This window comes from Festucalex cinctus, chromosome 14 (assembly GCF_051991245.1).
Source record: "Festucalex cinctus isolate MCC-2025b chromosome 14, RoL_Fcin_1.0, whole genome shotgun sequence".
NCBI classification, from domain to species: domain Eukaryota; kingdom Metazoa; phylum Chordata; class Actinopteri; order Syngnathiformes; family Syngnathidae; genus Festucalex; species Festucalex cinctus.
The window spans coordinates 559,044-570,876 of record NC_135424.1 but is presented as its reverse complement, the minus strand read 5'-3'; the positions used below and the strand labels follow the sequence as shown (position 1 = coordinate 570,876).

Here is an 11,833-nt window from a genome sequence, read left to right as displayed (position 1 = left end):
TATATTTTTTTTTTTTTTTTTATACAAGTAGCTAAATTGACGTGGTGAATCTGCTATATTCTCATTCACTTGCATTCGCCGAAGTTTTCTCGCTCCTGATTGGTTAAGGTTGGTCAGCTGACGAGTGTTCAGGAAGTGAGGCATCTACAAGTGTCATTTCTGTTGAATGTTATTTGATTTTTTCCTTTATTTTCAATATTCATGAATGTTTATGCTCAGTCTGCGTCAAGTAGCTTGTCATTTGATCTTACAAATGTGCCTTGTTTGTGTATTTGCTCAATAAAAACAAAACAAAAAAAACACCAGCGAACCCTCACGTTACAGTATTAATACTTTTAAAATTGACTTTGCCAATAATCTAGTAATCAAAATCATGACGATCATTTTTCAAAGGTTGTGAACGTTGTGCTATTCAAAGTAACAATGTTGTGAGTCAAATGTATCACTAGTCTGCGTCGGCTGGAATCCTTACTCTAAAAAAATTATCACTTTCCAGGTGACCACAATAAATAACCGTGTGTATTTTCAACACTTTTTAATAATTACGCACATGTAGTCTGATCAATATTTGAAATTTGTGTGTCTGTGTGTGTTGGTGAATATGAAATTGGCCAAATTTGTTCTGTCCCATGACTTCCATCCCCAAATCATTTTTATTTATTTATTTTTTTGGGTTGTGTGTCGTTGTTGTTGAGTTTTGCACCGCCCATGTGTAATGAAGTCAGTTTACCACACGGTGGTGCTGTAGGGCAGATAGTATGCTGAGAACTCCGCGGACACTTGATTAGGGACACAGAAGTTGGTTCAGAATTTCTTAATGTATAATAGAGAAGCCATTTTTTAATTAGTTCAAACAGAAAGGTGTTTTTGACAAGTAAAAAAAAAAAAAAAAAAAACTACTCGAGGAGGATCTGTCCGGCAAGTTGAAGTGCAACGAAGCACGACGGTAACCATGGAAATCCTCGTCAATGGTTGATGAAGTCATCTCATCTCATCTTCATCTTCATCTTCCAGAAGGTTCCTCTGCTTTCAGCTCAAATTGAATCTTGCAGGAGGAGGAGGACTTTAAAAGGCTGCTTGTCTGCTTGTCCTGATGGATGAAGCTCTGTGCCGCACTTATTTAATCATCGGCCATGAAACCGCTCGTGTACACGCCACCAGCCGCCCCCAACCGCCATTTTGCCCACCGTGATTCAACGGCGGATCAATCGTGGCACTGATCCAGCTTTTCAAATGAGATTTCGGTTGCTCTGTCGTCATGGCAACAGTGTGTTCTTGTCACTTTCGAGTTTTAAAGACTCGATCAAGTTGAGATGTTGCGTGCTTTTGCGCAACTGGAAATCTGGAAACAAACGTTTTTTCGCGGTGAATGTGTTGCGTTCAAATGCAAATCAAAAAGTAGGCTAATTCAAAACCAATTGTTTACTTTTGAGCCTTGATGGACAAATTTACGTTTTGTTTTTTGTTTTTTTACTTGATCATTTTTACGTTTAGTCATATATATCATTGAATGACTTCTTGATAAATACCATATACAATTCCAGACAAAAAAAAAAAAAAGTTTAATATCACGTTATAACTTGAAACTTGTCACGATAATTTGACTACCGTGTTTGCTTGCAAAACGAAGCGTTCCCTTCCGGAGTCCTTGAAATGAAAGTTACAATTGCAACTGTACTGTTTATAATATGATAATCAACTTTTTTTGCGTGTGTCCTCTGTTCTATTGTGTTTTGTTCCGGCGAAGTAACGATTGCGCAGTCTCGCGTTGCTGCTGGGCCGAGCCATCAGTGAAATCGCGCGCACGCACGGGCATGCGCACACGCACGCGCAGTCAGCGAGCGAGCGAGCGAGCAAGAAGCAAGTTAGCAAGCTCGCGTCGCTTGTTGCTGGAATCGCTCAGAAAAACTCTGCAATTGGACTCTTCGTCCTTCTTCGACTCTGTTGGGAATTTTCGACTTTTTATCCACTGACTGAAGAGAAAAAAAAAAGCGTCCAAGGGAGAGGGGGAGAGTGGGCGAAGTAGTCGTCGATGACACGCGACAAAAAAGGTAAGACGACAGTCGTCAACTTTTCTTTTCTTTTTTTTTTTTTGCTTGCTTGGCTTCGCCTTGTGGGTGCCGTCTATTTGTTGGAGCGGAATCTGGAGACGGGCTTTCGTGTTTACAGCCAACTTGGTTTCACTAGTAGAAGATTATTTTTCCATTCACGTGTCATTAGTGGAATGTTTTCACTATTTGTCCATTCCACACGGTAGAAACGTAAAAGTCTGGTGAGCATATGATTGTGCAACGAAGCCATCAAATCACTCGAAAGCTCGCGCAACCCAACAGATTTTCCTGGGTGTTGTTGCCGGGTGATAGACGGAGCCCTTCGCTTGTCGTCGTGGGGGGAAGAAAAAAAAAAAAAGTTACCTTCAACTATTGTTTGTTTTTGTTTTGGTCTTCCTTATTTTAATTCCACAAGAATCCCACTTTTTCGAGTCCTTACTGACACGTCAATGAACAAATGGGATGTCAAACTTTTCTTTTTTGGTCGAAGTTTGTCAAGTCTTTAGCCGCATTCCTCAGCTAGCTTAACGTTTAGCTCCAAACTTTTCCACTTCATCTTCTCTTCAGATGACAAAATCTTTAGCAATAGCTCGAAACTTGTACATTGTCACCTTGTAACTTTGAACAAAATGTTAGCTCGTCCGCTAATATAAGCTAAACGAAATAGGGAGACTTGTATTTTTGTAATTTTCCCAAAAGGGTTAAATTTGACAGGACAGTTTTTTTGGTCAACATTTGTTTTTACACACAAGATATTTTAAATATGAAGAGCGTGGAAATAAACAAGAACTTCAACAAAATCAAACACAAAAATATATTTTAAGCATTAATTTTTAATCAAATGTTACTCATTTTCAAGTGTGGAACATTTTGTTTTAGTTGTGAAAGCATAAATGTAAAATGGGCTTTTTGATGTGTTATACCAAATAGTTGTGTGTCCAAGCCACCCTTCAAATATGACATGAAACATAAAAAAAAAAAAAGTACATTATACAAATTCCAGCGCAAGAGACACTTTCAAGCACCGTCATTATCAATGCCAATAGGTAAGCAGAGCTGCAGTATCCGCACACGTTAGCTTTAGCTGAGTTCAGCAGAAATAAAAGATGGCTTCCTTTCCACACCTCCTGGGCCGTGCTTGTCACAGATCCCGCCCACTGGTTGCCACGCGAACAAAAGCTGGGCTCCCCATTGGCCCAGACCAGATCCCGCCCCCTAAACCGAACCAATTTCACCATGGTGAGAAATATTGTGTGACGGAATCGATTCCCCGGATTATTTTTGACATTTCTTGCGTGTTATTAAGCCACCTGTGAAGTTTTTTTTTTTTAAATGAATAAAAACCTCATAATGCTGCATGCTTTTTAAGTTTCCATGCATTTGCTTTTTGAGTCACATGACTGCTGCACTGAAGTCATCCCGTGGCAGCCATTTTGCAGCATTTTGACTGATTTATTCTATTTTTATTTGTGTTGGGTCATGGCCACTCCTCAAGTGCTTGGAACTTCAAGAAAAAACGTTTCAAACGAGAAAACTCCTTCCTGGAACCAAATGTTTTGATTGTAGCGAACGACTTAAGCTCATTGTTGCCCATGTTTTATTCAGAGCACAAGTGAGTGAAGAATTGTAGTTATAGACAGCTGCACATTCCGTGCAGAGCACACGCGCACGCACATACGCAACTTATTTATATCATACTAATAAAGGAAAGAATTTGTGTGCGCACGCGTGGTCAACGTCATAAAATGACTTTGGTGTTGTTCTGTAAACAATATTTCAGTAAATATATCATTAGGGCTGGGCAACAATTCAATGTCAATATATATCGTGATTCGGGATGTAACGATGACGCCAATATCGTGATATCGCGATTTTGAAACCGCCACAATATATCGTCATCGTCATGTCACGATATTAATAGCAGGGCGTTTGTTTTAAAAAGTCGGATTGATTTCCATTCGTGCAGTTTTAGCACCCTCTGGTGGTGCGTTTTTTTTTTTAAGTGCAGTTTAATTTTCAGAAGCCATGTTTTGGCCCTTCTATGTTTAAAATCCACATTAATGGTCAGATGAAAGGCGACGTAATATGCTTGCGAAGTGAAAATTGAAATAAATAGTACCCTGAGAGTAAAATGCTTTTAGATTGACCTTTTATCGTCCGTCAACCGTGAAAATGCCGATTATCGGTCTATCCCTAGAACACATGCTAATCATGCTAGCCATTGTTTGTAAACAGTACGTTTCTTTTTCCACACTTTTTTCACTTCTTCTTTTTTTTTCTTCCCCTCCTCCTTGTTGGGCTCGTCATTGTGAGGGTGTCCGTCTGAGGGACTTACTCCTGCTTTTTTTTCCCCTTCTTTTTTTCTGGGCTGCCTTTCCTTGGAGCGCCTCCAATGCTGCAGGCTTTAGGATCGCATTACCCGCCGCCAGTCTGGAGGCGCTACGGCGAGGTGGCGCAGCAGCAGAAGCGGGAGGAGGAGGAGGAGGAGGAGGGAGATCAGGTTTCACGTCTCCAGCACTCTCCTCTGTCTGCTTTCCTTCCCATTTGCTCCCCCCTTCCCCCCTCCCAGAGGAACCTGGAGACAGAGTGGCTGAGCTGGGGAGGAAAACATGCGATGCCTCCTCCTCCTCCTCCTCCTCCTGCAAATCTCTCAAATGGTGCAGAGGTTCATGGTGGTTTGCTGCAGCAGATAAATAACCAGCTCCTTTATCATCTTTCCTTCTGCATGTTTGAAGAAGTAAAATATTTGCCGCAAAATAGAAAGAAAAAAAAATATTTAAACTATATTGACCGGTTTGTTTAAAAAATTATAACAAACATTGCAGGCAGTTTCCCGCGTCATTAGCATGTGTTAAGCTAAATGAAAAAAATAATAATAATAATACAAATGAAAAAAACAAGTAAATAGATCCCTAAAGATTTCTACTGTAAATTTTTCTAAAATCAACAACATTTCTTGACTTTTATTTTATTTATTTATTTATTTATTTTTAATAAAAAGTGTAGGGAGTTCCTATTTTTTTATGAAGTTGAATTTTAAATTAGATCCATGAATGAAAAGTTCCCTGCATCTCACTGCGTGACAAACACATGCGAATGTAGCTCGTTTGGGGTTTTTGTTCGGGTTTGTGAAAAATAGTCTGAATATGTTCCAGATGTGTTTACGACAAGTCAAAACTGTCTGTGAACATTTTACAATTCCTGATGAAAATGAATAATTCACTGATGAACAATCCACATAAGTTGCACGTCTTGTCTAAGTGACTAAAAAGACTTCCTGCCAATATAGAATTCAACGCCAATTATTCTAAAATTGTGCAAAATAATTAGTGTTCTTCCGATAACGTTTTTTGGCCCCCAATACCGATTCTGATACCCAGCTTTGCAGTATGGGCCGGTGCCGATACATACCGATACCGAAGTTTTGTTTTGTTTTGTTTTCCCCAACATGAAAAAGCTGTCCTCCCATTGGTTCGGAGCATTCAAGGGCCAATAGGATTTCTTAGATCGGCATGCAGTGAACATGTCACACATCAGAGCAAGGCAAAAGATGCTGCATCCAAGTCCTATATTAGTGTCGGAAATAATGATATGTTACTTGTAAATACTCACCGATACCGATACAAGTGTTTTAATGCAGTATTGGGGCCTCTGCCAATATCAGTATCTGTATCGGAACAACACTACAAATAATGTTTCCTGACCATAGTTGTAGCAGGTTGTTGAATGTCAGGGAAAAAATGCTGCTTGTTTTTGAATTGAGCGTAATGCGCAGATGTAACGCGATGTCGTCGTGTTGCCGTTAAGTTTGAAGCAGCGTCCATGTTGACTTTTTCATGTTTATTGATTGTGGCTTTAAATACTGGCATGCAGTGAATAATTCAGACGCGCTCGCCACACTGGCGACTCGCTGACCTTGTTGTCTTGGTCATGTGATGACATTGATCGGAAGTCCAGAATGAGTTCTTTTGTTTTGGAAATGTTCATTGTTAAGTTGTTGAGTGGTGTGCCCTCAACAACTTAACAATGAACATTTCCAAAACAAAAGAACTCATTCTGGACTTCCGACGGAATAAAACTCCCCCTGCCCCTCTGTACATCAACGGCGAAGGCGTGGTGCGCGTGGAGACCTTCAAATTCCTTGGGGTTCACATCTCTAAAGACCTCTCCTGGACAACTAACACCACAGCACTAGTTAAAAGGGCACAGCAGAGACTGCACTTCCTGAGATTACTAAGGAAGGAGCAACTTAACACCAAACTGCTGGTGACCTTCTATAGATCAGCAATTGAGAGTCTGCTGACCTATGCTGTGTCAGTATGGCACTCAAGCTGCACAGAAGCGGACAGGAAGAGACTGCAGAGGGTCATCAACACAGCACAGAAGACCATCGGCTGCCCCCTTCCTCCACTGTCTACCATCTACAACTCCCGGTGCCTCGGTAGGGCAAGAAAAATCATCAAGGACCCTACACACCCTGGTTTCCACTTCTTCAGCCTGCTGCCCTCTGGTAGGCGCTACAGAGCAATATCAACAAAAACAAACAGACTCAGAGACAGTTTCTTTCCAAAAGCTGTCATCATACTCAACTCCACTATGCACTGACAACTGACCTGGACTCATTTAAGGACTAGCATTGCACTTTTGCACATTTGTACATTGCAATATGTACAGTGGTTTTATACAGTATTGGTTTTATTTTATTTTTTAACCTATTTATTTTATTGTATATATTTTTATCTGTCTATTATGTGCGCACTTATGGCAGAGCTTTCATTTCATTGTACTTGTATAATGACAATAAAGGCTAATCTAATCTAATCTAATCTAATCAGCACATGTTTATCGCTTTCATTGTGACCAGAATGAAACCATTTCCAATTGGGGCAAAGAAACCAGTTCACATTGTCGATTAGTTCCACTGTCTTGTTGTGACATTTTGTATATTTTGCAGCATTGCTACTTCTGGGAATGTCTTTCGTATAAAGGTCAAATTGGCACCGCATGAAATCCTGAACTGAATCCAAAATCAATGTGAATCGAATCGAATCAGGCCCTTCTGAATCAAATGGATTTTGGAAATCTGAATTGATACCCGGCACTCTTAGAAGGGGGGTGCAAGTTAACACTGTGGGCAAACTTTAAAAAAACAATTGAAATCATTTTGTTCAAAAAAATGAAGTGAATGCATAAATATTGAAAGACTTGCTAATATTTTAATAATTTGTCCCCAATTGAAGAAGGCAACGGGTGCCCGTCTTATGCAATCCGTGGAGCATGACTTGGCACATGCCCGCTGCATCTTGCCCGCGACATTTTGCTTCTTTTCTTTCACGTGTCGTCGTCATCGTCTTCTGATGTTTGCATGTCACGTCAGTGCTTTTTGTTGTTGTTGAATTTGCATCGAAAAAATGTAGTTGATCCCTCCAGAAATAAACGAGATGCAGCTGCTGTTTTTTATTTATTTATTTATTTTTTATTGCTCCCTCGTGAGTGAGAGCGACTTCTATTTTCTCTTTGTCGTGTGCTATAAAAACAAAACGATGGCCGCTCCTCCGTCCGCTTCCTCGCTCTGTCTTCTTCATCCAGAGCAGGAAGTCAATCCATGTTGACTTTTTTTTTTTTTTTTCCTCTTCATGTCAAATGTTACATGACGAGCGGCACGGTTGGTGAAAACATGACTCAGCTTTTTTTTTTGTGTGTGTGTTGCTCTCGTCCCTGCCAGTTTGCTCTGATGTGACCCGCTTCTCCCATGGAGCCTTGCGGCAACATGCTACACGCGCGGACGCAGCGCTCAGGTATGCACGCACACGCACGTACAGTATGTCTCATACATGCACACATAGTAGGGCCGGGCAATACATTGGAAAAAAACATCTATCACAATATGAATATCGCAAAGACATGCGATAAGTTTCGTATGGAATTTTGTGCTTTTGCTGAATTTGACCAGTCGGACGCAAACTTAAATGTGCATTAACAAAATCACGCAATATGCGATATAGTTGCTGAATATCACAATATTGAAATTATTGTGATATATAACATGTACATAAGGAAAGAATTACATTTTTCAAGCAGCCAAATAAGCAAACTCAATATTTTCCTAGTTAATTAATTGCAACGACATCTCGATAATGTTCAACTATTGGATGGCGGTGCACATTTTAGTTAGCGGCTGACTGGTTAAATTCAGATAAAAGCATAATATTCCATATGAAACTTATTGCATGTCTTTGCGATATGCATATTGCATGGGCCAATATCACGATATCGATATTTTTTATATATTGTGCAGCCCTATCACCAACCAATAGTTTAACATTATCAGGGGTAATTACAATTAATTAACTAAGAATACGTTGCACATGTTTAATTTGCCAAGTGGAAAAAAACGTTATTCTTTCATTAGATAAAAAAAAAAAAATCTTATTTCTTTCGGTACGTTATATATCGCAATAATATCGATATTACAATATTCAACAACTATATCGCATGTTCTTCCAACATTGTGTAGCCCTACACATATACGTCACAGAAAACATGTATTGTTATTATTATTATTATTATTATTATTAAAGGTATGCTTGACTCATTGAACAATTTTCAGCAGTGAAAGTTCATATTTTGTACAGAATGAATTTGATAACTTGATTATTTTCCATGTACAATGAATACCTTTTTAAAAGGTCATTTTTCGACTTGCTGTTGACTGATGATGACATCACATCTATTTTTTTTTTTTTTTTTTTATAACGGTATACTTTTGCACCCCGATTGCATTACACACAATCATGGCACAAATGCACACACGTTACAGTGTCACGCACACACATGTTCACATTCAAAACTTACTCGCAATGACATCATGTGCTCACGTGATATAAAAACGTGACCCACTATCTTAAATTGTGCACATTTTAATGGCTTGCTTGAACTACACACACACGCACACACATCATGTTTGAGTGTGCGTTATGTTTGTGTGCTTCACAATACATGTATGATTTTTTTATTTTTTTGGTGTGGTTGCATGAACGCTACGTACCCCCCGGGAAATTAGACCCCTGCCCTTTTTCGTGAGCTTAACCCTTAACCCCTGCAATGACGGCAGAGTTGACCAATTGGGAGGCTTCCTGCTTTTTTAATTGCAACCTCTGATTGGCTCATTTTGTCCATTGTCTGCTTTCATTTCGAACTCAGCAGTTGTGTTGATTTTAAACGTATAAGGGCCAAAACGTGCCTTTTGAAAATGAAACTGCACTAAGAAACTAGACTAAACTGTTAATTTAGCTGACTAAAATTGCTCTTTATTTTTGATGATTGATTTTGATGATGCACAATAGCTATGAAGAAGCGACATCATCGTTTCATTATTGGCGAAGAAGTGGTGGTCAGACGTCAATTATTGGAGGGCAGCTTTTATTGAAGGAAATGCAGGATTTTTCTGTCAAAATCAAGCGGGTCATTGAGTGGAATTTTGGTGGACATTCTGACTGGAAACGTACTCGGAGTCCTTCAGAGGCCCTGTCTGCTCTCCAAAATCACTCCCATATGTCCCGCAGGACGCACACTCATTTTCTTCCTTTGAGCATGCAAGTATGGATGATTTCACGGTCAAAGTATGTCAGTCAGAGTTCCACCATCTGAAAAGATCAGAAGCAGAAGCGTTGAGATTGAATGATGGAATATGGTGAGATCCATTTTTGTGCGTCCATTTTTACCGACCCTATCAGGTGACATTTTCCAACATTGAGGGATGAACAGTGTTCATTAAAAAATGAATTAAAATTCAAATTCAAATTAAAAAATAAAGTAATTAAAAAAATAACATAAAAATGTAAACATAAAAAAAAAAGTGTTAATTTTGGCAAGAAATCTTAATTTAATTTTAGTTAGTCTTTTGACTAAAATTAAAGTTTTAGTTCAAATGTAGTCATCTGATTGTATCTGTTTTAATCCAATTTTAGTCGATGAAAATAAAGCTCAATTTTAGTCTACTATCTATCGACAGTTTAGTCGATACGCAAGACATTTACGTAGTACAACGGCGTCTTTATTAATTGTTTCAATGAAACATGTTGAACTGGCAATATTATACCTTAAAATTGCTTGAGATGAATCTTCGAGCCGCACAATGAACGTAAACATGTTTGAACATTAAATTAAGTGCATTTTCTGAGTTTTTTTTTTTTTTTCTCCAACCTGCGTTTCATTCCTTCTGATTGGATTGTGTGAATTTTCGTCACCGTGTTGTTTTCATTTTCGTTTTAGCCATTGAACAAAATTGTCAGTCAATGTTAGTTCTCGTTTTCGTCTCGATGAATGGCGTCGATTGTAGTTTTCGATTCATTTTCGGCTAAAAAAAAAATGGTGACAAAAAACACAGTTTATAAAATATATATATATATATATATATATATATATATATATATATATATATATATATATATATATATATATATATATGACTCAACCACCAACATAAATTGTTTGAGCAAATGCAATTATGTCTTCGAGCGCTTGTGTTGTTGGCTTTGGGCTTTTATTCAATTTAATTCCAATGAAGTCACCTTCGTTTATTGGGAAATATGTTGCAGACACATTAGGGAAAAAACAATCTGTGATGTTTGCCACGTACGGTTGAAGTTTACTGTAGATTTACAGTAAGTAATCGACCCCCACCTCATGAGAGTGCAAAAACGTTTTTTGCGATATTTGAGTTTGTTTGTTTTTTCCGCAAATGCGGTGTTTCCATTACCAGCTTGCTTTTGCCAAACGTGCCTTTTGCGCAAAACTGAAGGGAATGGAAACGCACCTCATGATGACAAACTGAAGCGAATGCGTTTTTTGTTATAAGAGTAAGACATTTTCATCGTGGGACTTTCAATCGTTTTGTTTTTCTAGTCGCGTGCGCGCGCGCACGCAAAAGGACCACCGAGTGGTGTGTAATGTTGACTCTGCGGTCTGACGTGAGCTTCCGAGCCGACACAGTGGATGAAACCATGTGGCGATTCCTCACACAGTCCCTTCGCTGACCACACACACGCACACACATCAGTTCGTAGTGCGCCACCTACAATTAGAACGATATTTTAGTTTGCTGCGTCTGCTCGCCGTATTGTTGTCATAGAGCAGCTCAGCTAAAGTGTCAAATATTTGTTTCAAAATATGCGATGAAAACTCACTTTGAACAGACAACTTGAGGGCTTGCGAGGGACACACAATTTTTTTTTTTTTATTATTGTTATTACTGTACGAAGGCATGAACACACTGCTAAAAGGACAGTAGAAAATTTATAGTAAAATAAGAAAAATATTACTTCAAATAAATTTAAATTTACCTGTAAAATTTGGGAAAAATAAGAAAATAATACTATTCCCATATCAACCACAGTGGTCTTGAAAATAGTATTTTTATACTAAAAACAAGTTATATAGATTTTTTCCAAACTGTAATAAATAGAACTATTTTCTTAAAATACACGTATTTATTTTCAATCTTGAATAACTTTGCCTGAGTGTCAAGCAGGGAAGTAACAGGCGGCATTTTTGTCGTCTTTGGTATGACCCGGGTTGAAGCCACAACCTCCAATTCTGAGTGGAGGCACTCTACCACGAGATCAATGCATTTGGTTATTGGAAAGATGAAAAATGAGCTTAGTAAATATAACTTGCTTGTTTTTCAATGTATCTTATTTCCAGATGATGCAAAATCTTAAAATAATCAAATTAATCTTATGAAGCCCAGTTCAGGGCTTTTGATGTTGGTTAGTTGTCAT

General features: G+C 38.6%; 1 protein-coding gene across 2 annotated transcripts in view; it reads left to right on the top strand.

Moving 5' to 3' along the window:
• Positions 1–1,771: 1,771 nt before the first annotated feature.
• Positions 1,772–11,833, top strand: part of LOC144001138 (bone morphogenetic protein receptor type-1A-like) — a 30,434-nt gene continuing 20,372 nt past the window's right edge. The window contains exons 1-2 of one of the 2 annotated variants that reach the window (XM_077495188.1): positions 1,772–2,051; positions 7,777–7,849. In XM_077495188.1, the coding sequence (XP_077351314.1) occupies positions 2,033–2,051; positions 7,777–7,849 (92 nt within the window). In that variant the 5' untranslated portion in view covers positions 1,772–2,032. The remainder of the gene's footprint in view (positions 2,052–7,776; positions 7,850–11,833) is intronic. The other variant, XM_077495187.1, reaches the window with a different exon arrangement.